The 19,779-nt window shown below is 49.4% G+C and overlaps 2 protein-coding genes across 2 annotated transcripts; one reads left to right on the top strand and one right to left on the bottom strand.

Moving 5' to 3' along the window:
- Positions 1-2,153: 2,153 nt before the first annotated feature.
- On the bottom strand, positions 2,154-3,695 carry MRPL36 (mitochondrial ribosomal protein L36). Its single transcript, XM_081132559.1, has 2 exons — positions 3,619-3,695; positions 2,154-2,985 (listed from the first exon to the last, which is right to left on the bottom strand). The coding sequence occupies exon 2, from the start codon at positions 2,970-2,972 to the stop codon at positions 2,649-2,651; it is 324 nt and encodes a 107-aa protein (XP_080988685.1). The 5' UTR covers positions 2,973-2,985; positions 3,619-3,695; the 3' UTR covers positions 2,154-2,648.
- Positions 3,696-5,605: 1,910 nt separating this feature from the next.
- Positions 5,606-13,265, top strand: NDUFS6 (NADH:ubiquinone oxidoreductase subunit S6). Its single transcript, XM_081131881.1, has 4 exons — positions 5,606-5,817; positions 6,642-6,695; positions 12,152-12,274; positions 13,073-13,265. The coding sequence occupies exons 1-4, from the start codon at positions 5,686-5,688 to the stop codon at positions 13,136-13,138; spliced, it is 375 nt and encodes a 124-aa protein (XP_080988007.1). The 5' UTR covers positions 5,606-5,685; the 3' UTR covers positions 13,139-13,265.
- Positions 13,266-19,779: the final 6,514 nt, after the last annotated feature.

Raw genomic sequence — 19,779 nt, forward strand, 5'->3', positions numbered from 1 at the left:
GTTCGGCCAGAGGAGGAAATCTGTCTGCAGCCCACACGTGGGAGCTGCTTGGCTGGGCCCCTGAGGCTCGCAAGGGCTAGCTTCCTGACGGCTTTGTTCTGAATATCGACTCAGCCAAAGTCAATTTCTCATGCAATGCAAAACAGCTCTCTTTGTTCTGTAAATTTCTCATTTTTTCCATGCTTTTTAAACAGAAAAATGACAAGTAGAAACTTGGAGAAAAAAAATAATTGGCCTCTGATTGGGAATCTCATTCACTAATTATAAAATAGAATAAAATGTTTTATAAATCAAAACATAAAAATAAAAAATTTGTATAGATGAAGAAAAATGCCCTAAGTAAAAAATGTCCCTTATAGTATCCTATACCAACTTGCTGAAGAAATCAGGGCAGAGAGGCCTGGGAGGATACCCCATGGTTGCTGGAATGAGACGCCACCCAGATGCACCCCAGGTTTAGGCCTATTGTGCAAATGGGGACAGGAATGGAGTCACAGGGACTTGCCTGAAGAGTTACAGGACATGACTGAATGGGTATTTCAGGAGCTGATGATCCTGACTGCTTCCGGGGAGAGAAATTGGGTCTGGGGTTCAGGAAGACTTCTGCTGCATTTCAAACAAAGTGAATACATTATTAACAATAATTTAAATTGAAATTATTTTCAAAAACATTCTATACCACTTGTAGTTGATCGAAGAGCGTCCCCCCAAATTTATGTCTCAGAATGTGACCTTATTTGGAAGCAGGGTTTTTGCAGATGTCATTTAGTTAAAGATCTTGAGATGAGATCATCCTGGGTTAGGTGGGAGAATATACTTCTGCTGCTTTAAGCCACAAGTCTGATAATTTTTAGCAGCAGCCATAGGAAAATAATACACCACTTTTTTTCTTTTCTAAATGACCTTAGTCTCTAGTAAAGAAATACAATTAAAAAATAAAATTGATATACAATTAATAAAATAAGTTCTTCCTTAACTTTCCATCTTAAATTTGTTCCCAACTAGTAAAATATTTTAGATTTCTCAGGCCATACGGTCTTTGTGGCAACTATTCACCTACCACCTGGCTGCTGTGGAGGCAGACAATACATTAATGAATGAGATGGCTGTTTTCCAATAAAACTTTATTTACAAAAATGGGTGGCAGGCTGGATTTGGCCTATGGAATATAATTTGTTGCCTCCTGACCTAAACAAATTTTGTTATGCTGGAATTGTGGGGCTATAAATGCTGGTCCATAGGGTTTTGGGAAGTAGGTAAACTGTGAGAGGGCTTGGTTGACACACATCCTATGACCGTAGATCAAACAGATTAGTAATCCCAGGAGAGAGCAACGATTTAGAAACTCATCAATGCCCTGTTAGAACTCCAGGTTTCTAGCGGTTATCACAGGTTCACGTGGTGGCAGGTCCCATCGCTTCACTACACCCAGGACTGCCTGTCCCTCAACATCTCAATAGATTCACTCACGTGGACATATATCACCAGCACTGTGTGCCCTGAAGAGCCAGATGCTCACAAAGCAAGTAAACCTCCCATTCATCTGTCAAGAAAATAATAAAAAAGGTGTGTGGTGTATATATGTGTACCTCTGTGTATGTATGTGTGCAAGTGCATACATATATGAAACAGCTAGAGACCTAGACAAATCTAGCATCCGACTTCACGATTCACGCTCAGTGCCGGAGGCATTTGGGTCCATTGGATGGGATGTCAACCACCTCTTCAGAACAAAGTTGTGGGCTTGGCTTTGCAGGATGAGCGGGTTCTGAACAGGGAGCGAGGGCAAGGGGCTACCTGCTTACAATGAAGCATGATCATCGAGTCCACACTCACTTGCCCAGTGCCTACTGTATACCAGACCCTGTGGCAGACTTTAAAGGCAAAAGTGTGCCTGAGAAATAGCTTCTCAGAACCCTGCAGGGAGGCTTCAATAGAAGCTTCTTGTCCAAGACCCTGACCAGGGCGTGTGGCTTTCTCCTCAGTTGCTCTTGGATCAGTTAGCACCCACCCACCATGCTACTGTAAGCACCTCTGAGCTCTCCTGTCTTCACACCACAGGAGGGGCTTCTTGATCGCACTCAGTTGCTATATGGGGTATGTAGTGCATACATACATGCACACATTACACACATGTACCCGCACCCACATCTCAGACCAAGGGTGACAAACGTATTTGATATATTTGATATCCAAAATACCTTCACATATAGAAGCAATTAAATTACCCTTGACTTAAGGCCTGCTATCAAGGCCTCTCATCCTCACCCTGAAGACAGGTGTGTTGAAAGGAGTTTGAACCACCGGATAGCAGCAGTATGGCTGAATGCACACACAGGGCCGGTCTGATACCAAATCTAGTTGTTTCTAAAGAACCTGCATTCTGAGGTTAGGGGATAAACTGGCTTTTCCTCTGCTCTGTCTTCTGTCCTCCCGGAATCTTGCAAGGAGGATAAAACGATTTGCTTCCCAGCGGTGACTATGGCTGGACTAGATATGGATAAAGAGTGAGATGCCTGGAAAGTAGAGTCAACAAAACCGGCAGGTCAACAGCCTTAGAAAACAGAACGTTTACATTTTATTTTTCTTCGATAAGGTAACCCAAGGAAATGGTACAATCTTGCATGTTATGTTCACAGCCAAAGGTGCTACATCTGTCTCTGCTTGTGCCTAGGGTTCGTCTTGCAGTAGATGAACCATCGCCCACGCCTCTTCACCATGTAACAGTCCCGGCAGCGCTTCCTGATAACGCCCTTGGTCTTGAACCCCAGAGCAGGCTGCAGGAAGGGCAGCGGGTGGCCGGAGAGACGTGAGGCCACCGTGGCGCTGGGCTTCACACCTGCCGGGGCTGCACCGCGCAGGGGACCCAACAGGAGCGTGGAAAGAGCACGGGGTGTCACTGCGCAACGACTCAGATGTAGGAGAGGGTTCACAGCAGAAACCACCATTTTCCTTATAAAAACAGTTGCCATGTTGTGGCTGAATCTATACGAGAAAGAAAAAAAAGTTGCTACAGCGTCTTCCGCACTTCCTATTACAACTTCGTTTTCCCTGCTTCACTGGGGTGCAGGCGTAGCAGCCGAGGCGGTCAGGGGCGCTACCATTCCCGGGCGCAGCGCGGACCCTGACAGCTCTGCCTGGAGACGGGGGCACCGGGTGGGGGACTTGGCGATACCACCCTCTGTGGTGGCTGCGGGACCCTGAGCCAACGGCCCCGTTCGGGTTTAGAGCCTGGCAGCATGGGGAAAAGCTGGGCTGGTTTCCGGGGCAGGAAGCACCCGGCACCCGGCCGGCGCCCGACCGGGGCGGACGGCGAGGAACCCCGGCGGGGCCGCTTCCAGGCGCGGACTGCGCGGGGCCTCCGGGAGGAGGCGCGCTAGCGGGCGCCGCGGGGCTCGGCCCCAACACCCGCAGGTGTCGCTCGGGGCGGCGCACTGCCCGCGAGGTACGGACGACCAAGACCGATCCCGCCCCACGCTCGGACCACCGCCCACAGAGGGAAACTGAGGCCGAGTCTCCGGGCGGAGCCTTTCCGCAGCCCCGACCGCAGGAGGCTCCGGGGGAGACCCGAACCTGGCGCCCGTCTCCTTAGCCCCCAGCCCCTGGGGACCCCCTGACCTGGGGAGAACTGGCCCTGACCCGGCCAGTAGGTTCCTCGCCGGCGCCTGCGTCGCAGCCCGCGCCTGCGCAGTGGGGCCGGGACGCCGCCACCCGGAGTCTCCTCCAGGAAGAAAAACGGCGGCGGGTCACGTGGCGGCCCCCGCGGTGCCCGGCGCCCAGCCCCGGGTCTGGCGCTGTGTGGACCGAACCTGGTTGCTCCCCGGCCCCTGCACCCCCGCCTCCACCCCGCACCCTGCCGCCTACGATTGGGGGCGGAGTGGGGGTGCAAATATGGAAACGAAAGTATATATTGAGAATGAAAAAGTCACTGCCAAGTAGACACTTAAAAACTGAAAACATGTCAAAACAAATCCTAAAAACCCCCGCACGCTTGTATTACTGGGGCATCCTAGGAAAACTGGCGAGTCCCAGGAAAACGAGTGGAGACAACTGTCTGATTGCAGTTAAATATCCCCCTCCCACCCCAACATTTTATTATGAAACGTGGCCGAAAAGGGGCCACAAGCTCAGGAAAGGCCTTGCAAACTCAGAGACCTAAAATAACCACAAAAGGTGATTGGAAATGAAAACTTTTTAACTACTAAAAGCAGTCTATGGTGGGTGGCCACTCCCTAAGGCAGTATTTTTCCTTCACAAAAGTTAATTTTCACCCCAACTAAGCCTGTTGGGTTGTCTTTTGCATCTGGGATAACATACCTGATTAACACACGTCTTTGCAAAACAAAGTAATTTCCCTTTTCCAGGCCCTCAATGCACCAGGGCAGAGACCAGGAATCCTCTCATTGTTACCTTGTTATAACTATCCTGTACCCACCTATGTAAAAGAAGTATGTGTCTATGATTTTACTTTTTATCCAGTCCAAGAGGCTTCCGGGCTTTGCTTTCTCCCCCCTCCCTAATCTATCACCAATGGATTTCATGTAACCCACTTAGGTAAAGCAAGCTGCAAAACTGCCATTCTCTGGAGCATTATTTCAGTAGGTTGAGATTTTGGCTCCCCTGCGACAGTTTGGCTCAAATAAACTCACAAACAGTTCTTCACAGGTTTGAACGTTTCTTATCATAACAAACATTTCAAACATAAACGTTGAGAGACTTTTATGGCGAACATCCACGTACTCACCACCCAGCTTCAGTGGTGAACTCTGCTACACCTGCTTTTCAGGGGGCCTGTCCTGAACCCACCCATCTACTCTCTGTGCTCAGGAAGGTGACCCGCAGAGGTGGTGCACCTGCCCAGGTGAGCTTGGGGCCTGCCTCTGAGCATCTGTCTGTAGGTACCCTTCCTTTCTGAGAGGTTTTCAGGGCATCACACCTCTGACCACCTTGCCAGGCTCTCCTCCACCTCCCTGGAGTGGAGCACAGGCTGTGGATGTCCGTAGCTCCTGGGGAGTGGGGAGGGAGTGGGGAGGGAGTGTGTCTCCGCTCAGAGCTGAGTCTGCCCCCCCCCCCCCCCATTGTCGCCCATCCCGCCAGGTCTATGCAGTTTGGAGGAGGCAGGAGGGGGAGAGGGAACTAGGAGGCTGCCAGCCAGGGTCCTGCTCAGGTGAGCTCTGGAGTAGTGGCCTGTCCGGGGCTGATCACATTGGGGGCAGTGGGTGGGGTGACACCTGCTGTGCTTTACTGGGAGCTTCACTGGGCTGTGCTGCAGAAATCCCCAAACAGGCTGTGCCCCGGCTACAAAGAAGCGCGCGCCGCGCTAAGGGAATACACTTCCAGTTTCCTCTCTAGGCAGAGTTCTTCACTAATAAAAACCTATGATGTGTATCCCTTATGATTATCGATTACCGTCTAATGCAAACAATGCATCTTTACTTTATATCTTCCCCTAGTAAGAATCACCCAGCAGCCGCTAAATGCTGAATTTGTGCGTAAAGTTTCCGTTTAACCTGAGCAGAGGCCTGGTGGGCAGCAGCGCCAACCAGGACGCTACTGCCCTACCCCAGCGCGCGTGCGCGCGTCTCCGCACTCGGAGAAAAGCCCTGGCTGCAGGGACCCTGAGGGGCTGTGCGCGTGCGTCGGCGCTGGTGCGTCGACGCGCCGGGTCAAGGGTCAGCCCGCAAGATGGCGGCGGCAGTGACCTTCTGCCGGCAGCTGGGCCGGAGCGGCGCGGCGGCGCTAAGCCTGCCCTGGAGTGCCAGATGTTTCGGGGTGCGCATCGCGCCGACCGGGGAGAAGGTCACGCACACCGGCCAGGTAATCGTTGCGGCGCTGGGGGCGCCCGAGTGGGCGGAGACCATGCCCAGACCCCGTTCCTTCCGCTGTCCCCAGTGCCCCACGTCCTCCCGGTTTCCCCGGATTCCTGGTCCCTGAGGAGGGACCGCGGAGAACAGGCGGCTGAGTACCGCGCGGGTCCCCCGTGCGACAGAAGCACGGTGGAGCTGTGCTGTCGCACGCACTAACCGGAGCGGACCACAGCGGGTGCCGCGGGGCGGGTGGGAGCGGCGCGTTTGCAGATTCTGTGGTCCGGTTCCCGAACTCTACCGTGCGGCTGTCACCCAGAGTGTCGCTGTTGATCACTGGGGGGGGCTTCCCATTGGACTCAAAACGACCGATTCTGTGGCTCTAATCTTGTAATTTGTGTATATTAAATAGCACATTTAAATAACTTGAGAGCCTGCTGTAGTCCAAAACGCAAAGACAGTGTTAGACTATAATCATAAGCCAAAAGAGGAGAGAGTAAGTACCCATATTATTAAAGTGTCTCCCAGTAGATTCAGGGGGGACATAAGCCACGGGCCGTATGTGAAGGAGGGGTGCCCGTCCTCTGCCTGAGTTGGCCGCCTCTGCGCTCCCAACCCACCTGCTGCCTTCCAGTTCAGGCGATTGCCCATTGTCGCCTTCCGGGTCTTGCTGAAAAATGCCCCTAGTCGCACAATTGTACTTTGCCCCTCATGTGTTTGATCATGAATGGTGTAAACGTTAAGAAAAACACTTTTCTGTAATGTTTACAATTGATTTTTAAGTGACCGCTTTCAGAATTAGGCTGTAAAAATCATATGTGGTCTTTTTCTTTTCAGGTTTATGATGAGAAAGACTACAGGAAAATTCGATTTATAGGTCGTCAGAAAGAGGTAAGTAAAAGACCTAGTAAAAGAGGTAAGCTCTCATAAAACTTTTGTATAATTAACAAGAAATAAAAAGTAATATGTAAGATTCAAACAAATTTTCCCAATTTGGAGCATCTTAGAAGCTGTGGAGTTCTGCATTTTTCTAAATGTTAAATGTGTCTATTTCTGTTTTGGGTCTCCCCCCGGCAATATGTAACAACATCTCCTAAGAGTAGTTCTGGTTTACATATAAATGGGAAAATGGGGGTGGGCTTTTCCTTTATTTCTGTACCTTATATTCCTCAGACCCTCAGATTAAAGTAAGTTTTGTCCTCGGTAGTCACTTTGAGTCACTCCTTCCCCTCAGCCGTCCCGTTGATTCTTCTTGTTAAGCCTCAGCTTTCCCTAAATTGCGTTTCTCCTCCCCTTTGATCTTGGTTACGCCGTCCATTTCCAAAGTCTGGTTTTTACTTCCATTCTGGCTTTGTGAGTGTCATGAGGGCAGGGGCAGTGTGGTGGAGATGGAGTTCAGAGCCCTGGATGGAGCAGTTCAGAGCACATCAGTCCTGGAGTTGACCCTACAGCCTGGCCCCCAGCTTCTTACCTCATCTCTCCTGAGACTTCACAAAATCAGCATTATTGAAGGCAGTAAAGCACTGCAGGTGTTGCCTCTCTCTCGATTAGCTCTCCTGAACTGGCAGATCCTTAACCACTATCCCAGCTCAGGGTCTCTGGGGCCCCTGAGCTCAGGGTTTGGGATCATGGGTCTTCAGGGCGATGTCCTCAAGTTGTGAAGGTGCGCAGCACATCTGAAAGACTTTAGGTATACTGGAAATTGCACAGAAGGTACAGAGTTTCCATATGCCCCATCTTCCCCCACACAGTTCCCCTGCACTACAATTTTTACAAGTGATTAATTTAAACATTAGTATCAACTCAAGCCCATAGTTTACGTTAGGGTTTACTCTTTGCTGTCCAATCTGTGGGTGACAAATGTATAATCTCTTGTATCCACCATTACAGTATCATACATAGTAGTTTTATTGCCCAAACAGCCCTTTCTGTTGCACCTACTCATCCCTGCTTTTGAGCATTTTTTCCAAAATTATTTAGTTTAAAAGTTAATTTGGATGAAAACTTCAGTTTTTACTGTGATATAAAAATTATATATGTATATATACACATATATGTTTAGCTAAATATATTTGTTTGTATTAGTGTTAAAAGCACTTCATATTCTAAATAATTGAACTTGGGCTTTTAGTTTATTTTAAACTTGTAAATTTCCATTAAATAGGTCAACATTTTATAAAACATTGTTGTATTCAACTGGATTATTATTTCTTTTTTGTGCTAGTTTTAATATTATTTTGTAGAATATATTAATGTTTTATCTCTAATGGATTTAATCTCAGTTAGACATGAAGGAGTAAACTTCCCATAGGAACTGTCACTCCCAAAACCACGAGTTTAAAAAAAAATAGAACAGCTTACTGACAAATGAATAATTTAAACCTAAATATTTTTAGGCCCTGGTGAATTGATCAAGAGATAAATATAGCCCGGCCATCGTGGCTCAGTGGTTCAGGGTCAACCCATGAACCAGGAGGTCACGGTTCGATTCCTGGTCAGGGCACATGCCGGGGTCTCAGACTCGATCCCCAGTAGGAGGCATGCAGAAAGCAGCTGATTGATGATTCTCTCTCATCATTTGATGTTTCTGTCTCTTTCTCCTTCTTCCTCTCTCTGAAAGAAAAAAGGTAAATATAAAGGGAGGTTCATCTTTTTTTTTTTAAGGAACTGTTAGGGATCTGGAGGACTAATTCTTACAGTAGTTGGGCAATTTAGGGTCTATGACACATCATGTACTTATGAAAACAGTACATTTACTGCTAATGCGAAGTGTACGGGATGCTGTGACATGTTTTATGTACTGATCTCCTCTCCTCATACGGTCCAGTAACACTAGTAACACTTTCTTCCTCCCCCTGTCCCTTCTTGGGGCAGGGCAGCATGCTGCAGTCCTGAATTTTAACAGAATGGGAAGCTGGGCTGTGGTTGGGTGCTATAACTGGGCATTGACTCCTGGGCTCTTTGTTTTCCTGCGGTTGAGCTGAGTCTCAGGATGTTAATCATGGGAGGTCGGGGTCGCTCTGGAGCTGCAGTCTTGAATGACAGGGGCAGTCCCGTGTCAGTCTCAGGCGTCAGGCATCAGCTACCCTTCCCACAGGAGACAGCCGGTCTCTTGGACTGCGTGATGGGAGTTTGTTAGTGTGGCCTTTGTGTCACATTTGTCACTGAGGTAGACACCATATTATTTACACCCTGAGGCTTCATTTGTATGGCGCGTGGCTTCATCTGCAGTGGAGGTGAGTGGGCCATCACTCACCACGTAGACTGCTGTAAGGTATGGTGTAAGGGGAGCAGGAGACCTTGGCAGAGGCACTGTGCTTAAAGGAGCTTGTAAAACAGCACAGTGCAGCGCTGCATGCTTGTGGTGTTTATTTTAATGTTGTCTCATTTCCCAGTAACTTCCTGCTGTGTTTCTGGAAATAGAGGGTGTCCCCAAAAGATGTATACACACTTTGAATAATTATTCCATTGGGTTAAATCTGAAAAGAAAGAAACACCAATTGAGCTATCAGCTATTAAGTGTTGGTACATTTTTTGGGGGGACACTTTAAGGAAAAGCTTTACAAAATCATAATCTATAACTGACAAAGCCTTTGAAAAATAATTAAACCTTTCCAAAATGTCCACATTGTGTGGGTTCAGGGTGTCATAGTTCTGGTGGGGGTGTTTGGTGTCATCTGTGTTGGTGGCCGGTGGGGCCTTTTCTATGTGTGAGTGGTTTGAGGGGCTCTGTCACTGAATTGTGTGTCCTCTGGATAGTCAGCTGGCTTTGGAAAAATTAACTGAGCTTGATTGTGTTCTTATTTTCAAGTTTTATTAAACTTGCATGACTCCCCCCTTATTTGTAGGGATTTATCTATGCTTAGTCTTTGTTTTCTTGTCTTCCCTAGAGCAGTAGACCTCTGGTGTAGGTTGGGATTGTGGAAGCCACATGGCCCTGGATGGTCAGGATTGACCTGGCCCGGTAGTCCTCACCCATGATGATAAACAAATACTAAGATTATTCCCAAGCCCAAATCGCAGGATAACGTTGGCCACATTTATGAATCTGACTTTTAGCCTCACACTGCCCTGTCTTGTCTCCATTAAGCCATCTCTTCCTGTAAACTTGTGGTGGTTTTTAGGAGACCTGAAAGGGGAAGAATGGTGCTGCCCTCTGACTGTCCTCTGTGTGTGTGTTCCAATTGAATGATCCTCTGGCCTCCAGAAGAGGGTGTTTTTGAAGATATGATCTTGCTGTTGTCATCCACCCTGGGTTGGCTAAAGATGTGGAAGAGATGCTGGGTTTAAGAGGCACCATTGGGCAAGCTAATCCTTGGGAGCCGAGTGTTGGACCCAGAGGGCAACTAAGATAGCTGTAGATGACTCCAAAAAGGAAGAAGTTTGGAGAAGGCACTACTGGGTTTCTTCGCAGGATGTGCAGCACTTGGAGTAAGGGAGCCATGGCCCTTAAGTGTGGGACTGGTGACCATGGGGCATGAGTAGTGGGGCTCTGATGCCCATTAGGATCTGTGAAGATCTGGGTTCGCTTCTTTCCCTTTACATGCAGACACTGATGCTTCACTTCTCCAGTTTTCCCAGTGCCATGTGCTTTGTCTCCTGTGGTCACCAGGGACAGCTCTAATTAAGGCAGATACAACCAGGACATGTCTCCTGTCCAGTGTCCCTCATTTGCCACAGTAGGGCATTGTCAGATAAATTATTTGCTCCGCCAGGATGTTTGAATTGCTGTTGTAACTGTGCAGTGGAGGGACTAGTTCAGCGATCCCCTCTCCTGTGTGCCAGGTCACTCAGTTTCCACAGGAGACTTACCAAGAAGGCCACACTCGTTTCTTCTGCGTTCATCAGCACACTGCTCCCCACCATCTGTGTTGTGTCATTGGATCTGAAATTGACCGTGTACATCTCCAGAAGGTGTTGACAATGACAGCATCATCTCACCTGAAACTATAGAGGTTCCTTTCAATTCAGTATCTAGGTGGCCTAAACATTCTCAACTGTGTCATATTTAAAAAAATTTTACAGCTTGTTTAAGTCAAAATCCAAATAAGTCCCATACATTGTGGTTGTGACAAGTTCAAGTTTCTCTGACCTTTAGGTTCGCCCCACACATACCCAGTCCCGTTTTGCAGTTGTGATTTATCCAAGTTTCTCTAATCTTTAGGTTTCTGTCACACACACACACACACACACACACACACACACACAGCCCCTTTTCTTCCTTGGACTCACCCGGGTGTTTCCTCTGGAAGGTCATCCACAGCTAGCTCTGACCGACTGCACTCCTTTCGCCCTGTTTGGCGCCTCTGGTCCTCTTGAGTGTGCGTGCTCAGGTTGGATCCAGCAGCTTTGTCAGATCAGACTTGGGTTCTTTGTCTGTGGTAACCCTACTGGGCAGGTGACGTGGTGGTTCTGGTTGTAGAGTGGATGAGCAGCTGTAGGTCATTAACTCACACAGGCTGCAAGGCATGGTGTTCTCTCATTAGTAGCTTGAGGACTTGCATTAAAAAAACAAAACAAAGAAAACCCCACAAAACTTTGGTTACCCTGAGGAAAGAAGAAGAAATGCTAGGTTCTTTTTATTTACCAGTCTTAAAAATAATGAGTTATTCCCTGTAGTAAGGAAATTAGAGAAATTTAAAAATATCATTATGGAATCATAGATTTTAGTGTATTTTTTGTGTTTCAGTCCTTTACGGTTATAATCCCATTGTCCCTTAAATTTCCCATCTCCATTTTATTCCAGATTGGCCGTGTCCCCAAGTTGGCTACCTTTTTGATAACAACTATAGTTCTCTTTGCTGGCATTCATTCTCTCTATCACAAACATGTCTCCGATTCATCTATAACATTTCCTGCTGTGGACCCAGAACCAGCGTTTTTCAGAGCCCTGTTTCCTTTAGCATGAAATGGTGACAGAGACGGTGTGAACTCATTGCCACTGGGTCATCACTGTTCCTAATCTTTCCCAGTGGACAGAGCTATGAAACTGTGTGTATGTATAGAGAAAGGGATGGGAGAGAGGAGAGAGCAAATGATAAATGGGGCAGAATGTTAACAGTCTGAGTCCAGGTAAAGACAAAATGAGAATTCTTGTGACATTTCTGTAAATTTTAAATTCTATTGAATGAAAAGTTAAATGTGTGTATATATACACATGTATTAATTAAGTTATTTGTGCATTTTGAAGATCTACAATTATATTTAAATGAAAACGTACAGAATATAATCCTGCCTGTGCCAGCAGTACATGAATGTGGGGGGGGGGTTGTCTATATACATTTAAATTTCATGAAATCATCAGATTTTTGTACTTGTCTACACAAGGTTTTTTCTTGTTGTTCCAGGTGAATGAGAACTTTGCCATTGATTTAATAGCCGAGCAGCCTGTGAGTGAAGTGGAGAGTCGCATAGTATCATGTGATGGCGGTGGGGGGGCTCTTGGCCACCCGAAAGTCTACATAAACTTGGTAATGTGACCCATTGGTCTCCATTGCTCACCCATTTTTCTTTTCTGTCCTGTTCCTGCTCTCAAGGTGGCCCTCGCAGTGTTTCTTTGACCACACACTCTCCTACTTGATCTTGCCTACAAAGCCAGATGGCAGGGGCTGAATAAAGTGGCATCTTTTCAGATGTGATGTGCTCTGCAGTGTACTTAGTGTTACCAGCACTGACTCCAGCTTCCTCTCAGACTTGTAGGCATCTGTCTATCTCCCTGAACCATCGTTTTGGAGCCCATGTTTGTTGACACACTTGGAGCCTAGAGAAGAGGAGTACTTGGGACATTAGAGCCGAGAAGGAAGCCACAGGCTAAAGGCCAGATGTGCCTGTGGTGTATAGGAAGGGGAAGGGAGCTGGCAGCACCCATCACCCCCTTCTGCTGGTGGTGAGAGTGAGCTTGGATCCCAGCTCTGTGGGACCCCACCTGCTCGAGTCAGTTGAAGTCTGGTCTGGATGAGACCTTGTCCCTCCTGGAGGGATCGAGCCAAGGGCAAGAAGTGGCTGCTGAGCTGACACGTTCTGCGCTTGTGGTGGTTCTTTGAGATGACCCCGTGTTCCAGGGCAGGACCTGAGGGTGGGGGAGGAGCCAGTGCTGGACCCAGGGCCTTGGGCACTGGCGCAGTTCTTAGCTCAGCTGTGATTCAGGTTTTACAGGTGTTTTGGGCTAACAGTGCGTTTAGGTTTTGTGTGTACTTTCAGTGTCTAATCTCTATTAGATTTGAAGTAGAATATGGATATATAAGATCTTCCCTTTTGAATTTTTTTAGGACAAAGAAACCAAAACTGGGACGTGCGGTTACTGTGGCCTCCAGTTCAAACAGCACCATCACTAGAGCAGAGCATGTACCCGGGTCTTGGGAGACTGCACGTGAGCATTTCAGTGTTCACATAAAATAGGGAAGGTCCTCGTGCTGCACGTGGGGTGTTCCTACTGTGAATAAAGGGCGTTGTTGTCAAGGACGGCCGTTCACAAGTGTTTTTCTTTCACAGAAGGGACTTTTGAAAGTGAATGTCCCTTAGAAGTGTGGACTGGAGCGGTCCCCTCTAGGGGCTCCTGCCAGGTGCTTCTGGAGCATGGCCTTTAATCCATGTGACCACACCAGGCGGCCAAGAGAAATGGAAGAAAACTCTCTTCATCCCTTCAGCTACTGTTTCAGCTTCCTGTCATTTACAAAACCTGGAGCTGCTGTGGTCACACATGGTATCCCCAATCCACCATTCTAACCTCCTGCCTTAGATCTCTTTGTAGAAACAATATGTCTAGACACAGTGTCTGAAATAAGTGACCAGGCAGCAGCTGCACTCAGAGCCAGTGGTTGGGTTTCCACAGTTCAGTTGAGCTCCAGTCTGTGCATAGGACGAAGGGTCCACAGAGACGCCATCCAGTGGGGTGAGCCTCCTTGCGTTGAGCATCACCAGTCCTGAGGCTGTTAGGAAATCAAATGTGCTTCCCACAGAAATGGGGCTCCATCTCTTAACACCATGCCTCTTCCCACTTTATACTTGACAGTAGGAGCCATGGGGACTGGAGCAGGGCTCTGGGGCCTTGGGGGAAGGGGCCCTTGAGATCAGGGATCCACCCACATGATGTTGTCAGTCACCCTGCCTGACTTTTGTCATGGGTCCACCACCACATCAAGAAACAGCTCCCACAGGTCACAGTCCTGCAGCTGCCAGCTCTCCACCCTGAGGGTGTGTAGATAGTGATGAGAGCCCCAGCTGTGACAGCATGAGCCCCGGGGTGAGGGCTAGGCCTCATGGTACTCATGTCACTGATGGGTTACAGGGCCCATGCTCAGTGCTATACTGAAGGGCACCCAATGCCCAGGTGGGATGTCAGAGTCCCTTCTTCTCTGCCTGGCCATGTGACGGGTCCCACTGGGCCGGACACATGGGAAAGGGCCTCTGAGTTGTGACTTTGTGCGTGTGCAGTGCACAAACTTACCTGGTTTAATGGGAGAAGGCATTGCATGCATTTTCCTATCCCATAGAGGTTGGTGATTTATAGCAGCCATTTCCTGGGTACTGCAGACATCTGGTAGTCCAGGGAGAAATGTACCGTTTCCTGGGGCTGCCCTATCGAACTGCCACACGCTGGTTGCTTCACACACAGAAATTACTCTCATAGAGGCCAGAAGTCAGAAGTCAAGGTGTCCCCAGGGTCTCATGGACCCCGCACCCTCTGAAGGCACTAAGGAAGGATCTTCCAGGCCTCTCAAACTCCTGGTGGCTGCTGGCTCCCTTGTAGACACATCAGCCAGTCTCTGCCTCCATCTTCACGTGGTATCTCCCTGTCTCTGTCTTTACATGACCATCTCCCTATGTCTGTTTTCACATGGTCGTCTTTTTGGGACACCAGGCATTGGATTGGAGCCCACCCTAGTCCAGTATGACCTTACCTTATACCTGCAAAGACATGATTTTCAAATAAGGTCCCATTCTGTGGTTCAGGGTGGATGTGAGTTGGGAGATGCTCCCCTAGAACGGGGACAGGGTGTACTCACTTCTTTTGACTCATTCATGCTCTCACTACCCCCTCACATTCCGAAACGAGGTGGAACAAAGGCCTGGATCCGGTGGCTACTGCCCAGAAGGGCCGGGGAGGCCTGTTTGGGAGGACTGCTGTCAGGTGTTCAGCTAAGTGGGCCCTGGGGACCTGGGCCTGGCTAACCTCTTCAGACAGGTGCCTTGGCCAGGTCTGACGCTAAAAGGGAGCATCAGTGTCCACTTCCTCTGCTAGGACCTGGCAGGATGTGTACAGGGGGACAGCTTCCCTTGGTGAGGGAAAGATAATTGGGGACCCCTCCTTCTCTTTATGAAAGAAGCCTGAATAAACAGAAAAACTGGAGTAATTTGTACAAGGAAGTGAAAAAGTTACACCAACCAGTTAATCTTGAGACATAAAAATGGAAGTAACTATTTTCAAAGCCAAATAGAAGCAAACGAAAACCTATGAGCATGGGAGCACTCCAGTGCAGAGTCATCAGCCAGACCAGGTACACCGAGGAGGTGGAGGCCCCACAGTGTGAGGCCTCGCTCTGCGTTCAGAGGCGTCCCTCTCCCAGCTCTGAGAGCCCCTCACTCCGAGGCGTGCTGGTGCTTGTGTGATCATGTGGCAGTAAGGGACAGTTAGTGCCCTTGAGTCCAGAAGAGGGCCTGACCTACCGACTGCACAAAAGGCACTATGTGTCCATCCACTGTGTCTCCCGGGAGCCTGCCAAGCCACCTCATGCCCTGGCTGACAGGTGAGCAGCCTGAGAGGCGGGCTGGCCAGGTGCGGCTCTGGGCCTCTATTAAAGGCACAGCCTGGTCCTGGCCCCTCTGAATCCTCAGCTGGATTGGTCTCAGCGCAGACCTGTGCCCCTCCCACCCACCACATGGACTATTCTCTTTGGGGTTCACTGAAAACAAAAGTAAACATAACCACGTGACTTCTATGAAGAGGAAATGTGTTACTTTTATTAAAATGACCAGTTTTGCACAAGCAAGTCTGTGGTCTACTAACCAGAGATGTCCCAGCTGGGGGTCACACCTTTCCCTGTTGGGGCTCCCTGTCTATCTGGTGGGGTGCAAGGGACATATGCACTAGAGCCTCCCTCAAGTCCTGCAGAGAGGGACAAAGGAAAATCAAAGTTGTTTCAGGGACAGATACTGGGGAAGGGCACCGAGTGGGAAAAGGCAATGGAGTGAGGGGAGGGAAGGCTTTTTTGAGGAGGAATCTTCGATGTCAGCAAGGTAGGTGGCCACTGAGGGGTGAAAAGGACTGGGGGAACTGGGTCTTGGGGCTCCCCATCCTTGGTCATCCCTGGAGGGGCATGGCAGTGAGGACATAGAGGTGTTGGGCTTGGTCCCCACCCCAGACATTTCTCTGCTTGAGGTGGGTGGGTGAGACCCCCTTGGAGCACCCTGCTAGTATGGCTGGACCTCACCCTATATGGCCCCCCTTCCCCCCTCCCATTACCCCATGGAGCCCTGCTTTATGTTCTCTCATTTTATACCCAGAAATGAAGACCTGGAAAAAACCCACATTTTCTTGGGCTTTGTAGATGGAGAAACTCTTAATTTCAGACTTTTACTTGGATCCACATTGTGCAGCCTTTAGGCCTTTTATCCTGAGAGTCTGTAACACTGGAAATGTTCCGACTTCACTGTAAAAACTTAATAAACATGAAAACCATTTGTGGTTTGTTGGTTTATGTAGAGGATGCAGAGAACCTGGAAGCCGCTGGAGGATTGGTCTTTCATAAACAGCACAGCGATGCGTTCACAGCTCTACAGCTGCTCTTATGACCTGCCTGGAATGAGATGGGACCCACTCAGGGTGGAAACCTCCTTGGCCCTGGGGCTGAAATGATTCTTTGAGGATAGATCAGAGGGAAGCAAGTCACTTAACACCAGGTGAGATGCTGAGCACCAGGAGCTCAGGTGATGTACCTCAAGCAGAGAAACGTGTGGGGTGGGGACCAAGCCCATTGCTTCTACGTCCTCACTGCTATGTCCCTCCAGGGTTGACCAGGGATGGAGAGCCCCAAGACCCAGTTCCCCCAGTCCTTTTCATCTCTCAGTGGCCACCCACCTCGCTGACATCAAAGATTCATGGCAGTGGTTGGGGCTGCACACCCTGTGGGGTCTTGGTCTGGTCTCAGGCCCCCTCCCACCACCAGACAGTGCGGCTCTGTATAGTGTAGGAAAAGCAATGCAAACCAATCCTTCCCTGAAAGGCAAGTGCAGGGAGGCCCACTGTGCATGGACACCACTTCCGTGGCCCAGGACTGTGGGCCAGCACATGGGGTCCTAGTGTGAGCACTGTCAGCCCCTACCCGGATGTCGTGAGCCCTGACCTGTCCACCAGAGGGCAGTGGTGCATAACCATGTCCACTGGGTCCCAGAGAGTCACCCTTGGACTATGGCAGACCTTTGAGTGGCTGACATCCTGATGCACCTATGGCAGGGAGGCCAGGACCATGTGGAGATGGTGCTGCTGTTCAAATCTGCCCCAGGAAAGGGAGGGTTGTTTGGGAGACTAGAGTCATAGCTTCATTGCATGAAGAGGACAATGGGGCCACTGTGGGTTGCTGGTCTTGGCCTTGACCCCAGGCAGGCCTGGAGCCCCTTGGGAACCCCATTCCCGGAGTGTCCTCTCAACACCCTGCCAGGTACCACCTGGCAGGACTTGCTGACCCCTGGGGGGTTTACCTCTGGCCAGCCTGGTCCTGGCATGCAGCAGTCCTGGTTATGGGCAGGGAGGTCTGCAGAGGAAGTGACTGCAGAGAGACCCCTGCTACTCCCCGTGAGGCCTGTGGGGCCCTGCGAACCCAAGGGTATACTAGGATCCACATGGATACGGCCTCTGGCAGGCTCTCAAGAAGCACCTCCTTACCTGGAAGAAGGTTGGTCTGGCTTAGAAATGACTTTGCCAGGCCAGGAGCCCCCGAAACGAGAAGCAAGGTGGACCCTCCTCCTGGATGGGTGAGGAGGCAGCGGGCTTGCCTGTGCCTGACTTTCGTGGCTATTCAGCATTTTCGTTCTGCATTTCTCATAAAACAGAGCCACAGACGCTCTGAATCATCCGAGTGTCTGACTGAACGGGGAGGGTGCTGCTCAGATGGAAGAGTCCTCACAGCCCTTGGTGCCCCCGCATGACTGATGGCCAGACCCCTGCTGGCAGCCCCTCTTTACTCATGCTGAACTGTGCTCGGTCCTCAGAGCTAATATCAGTATTGCGGTACTAATTTATTAGACATGGAGATTTTAAATTTCATTCTTGTGCAGTTACTTAAAATTTAAAATGATAACGTCTAACCCAGTTAAATTTCAGTTGATCACTCTCCAAATGCAAAAGGCTTATAAAATATGAATTAAGAATCTTAAGAACTCTTATAACAACTTAATCTCCACGTAGATGAGCTGCTTTGGAGGCTGTTGCGTCATAGCACAGACCTTAGGAAATAGAAAGGGGAAGGTGGAAACGGGGCAGATCCGATATTGAAAATATCTCAACTGTCTGCCTTCAAGTTCTGTGACTATTTCATGCACAATAAATTCCTTCTCCTGTTTTGCAATAGTTATGTTTCTCTTATTTGACTTCTCTCTCTGGGGACTTCATTCATTTTCATAACTTAGTGGTGCCAGTGGAGAGAGCCTGTTTCAACCTCAAAAGACATGATGCATCCCAGGGAGGACTTCGGGGGCATGCGGCCCGCATCCTGGCATCTCCTTCCCGTCACTGTCGTCACACTGATTTTGAGTGCTCACTGACAACTAGCTAAGGGATGACAGTGTGCTTCCTTTTCCAGGAACACTCAGAGCACACGTGGCTCCTGGTCAGACCATCTAATCAGGCAGGGAGGTCAGCCCAGGAGCACAGCCCTAGCTCCTGGCAGGGCCCCTCAACGAGACACACAACATTGCAGAGCTGGACTCTCGAGGTTGGTCCAAGCAGGACTCGAATTCCAGCTTGCTGGCAACCAGTGTGAAAGTCGCCGTCTTTGGGAGTCCTGTTTCCTTGTCTGTAACATATGGATCATAAACACCTCCTCTGAGGGTGGCTGTGGGCATGACATTGTCTGAAAGCTCAGAGCCCAATGCCGGCAGGTGTGGGCAAGGGGACCCCAGCCTTGCTGTCAGAGGGCAGGACCTTGGTAACTTTGCTCATCCTGTCATTAGCAGGAGGTGGGGAAGGCCGATGAGTTTAGGTTACCCGATGGGCAACAGAAATAATCTCGACTATAAAGTCAGAAATAGCAGAGTTAGAAGTAGTTGGCTCACTCTGTCTGGATGGTGATTTGGTCAAAACACTCGAGGAATTTCTGCAATCAGTGAAAGGCTGGGAAATGAGTCACACGTCAGGAGAAAGCCCTGGACAGGCCCTGAACTCAGCCACCCCGCCTGCGTTCCAAGGCCTCGCCAGCCTCTGCCTCTAAGCTGCTCAGCTGGTCTTGTACTTTGAGGCTCGTTTGGAGAATCAGATAGTGGAATAGTCAACACTTAATTGCCATTTTGGTTAACCATGATGTGATTGTGTTTCTCTGATTTGATAGGTAGATTATGGGAAGCAGTGGTCTGTGTTTGGCTAGGGCGAAGCTGCCAGGGTCAGAGGGCAGAGTCCTGACTGGAGTGCTGGGACCTCACTTGTAATAGCTGTGCTTTTGAACAACATGTCATCAGCTCAAGGTCACCTTCCAGGTGTGGCGATTGTATCCACGGGGGAGTGTAGCTGCCTACCCACCCTGGGGCGCTGAGCTGCCACCTCCACCTGCCTAGCAGTGTGTCAGCCCCGGACATGCTTATCTCTGTCCTGGTGTTCTGGCACCCTGTGTCCCCCACCCTGGGCAGCTACCCTGGGGGTCTGTGCACCAGACCCCACTGGGGTCAGAGCCCTTGTTTGTCTTCTCAGACACTGAATCTTTGGTAAGATCCAGTTTGATGAAACAATTCTCTGCTAGAAGGCAGTTGGAGACTGTGTTCTACATTT

The sequence above is a fragment of the Miniopterus schreibersii genome (genome assembly GCF_964146895.1).
Source record: "Miniopterus schreibersii genome assembly, chromosome: 3".
NCBI classification, from domain to species: Eukaryota; Metazoa; Chordata; class Mammalia; order Chiroptera; family Miniopteridae; genus Miniopterus; species Miniopterus schreibersii.

Bases quoted from the DNA above. Each gene is read 5' to 3' on its own strand.
- MRPL36 (XM_081132559.1), bottom strand. From the start codon at position 2,972: ATGGCAACTGTTTTTATAAGGAAAATGGTGGTTTCTGCTGTGAACCCT.
- NDUFS6 (XM_081131881.1), top strand. From the start codon at position 5,686: ATGGCGGCGGCAGTGACCTTCTGCCGGCAGCTGGGCCGGAGCGGCGCG. The intron at 6,696-12,151 runs GTAAGTAAAAGA...TTGTTGTTCCAG, and splicing joins TTATAGGTCGTCAGAAAGAG to GTGAATGAGAACTTTGCCAT. The intron at 12,275-13,072 runs GTAATGTGACCC...GAATTTTTTTAG, and splicing joins CGAAAGTCTACATAAACTTG to GACAAAGAAACCAAAACTGG.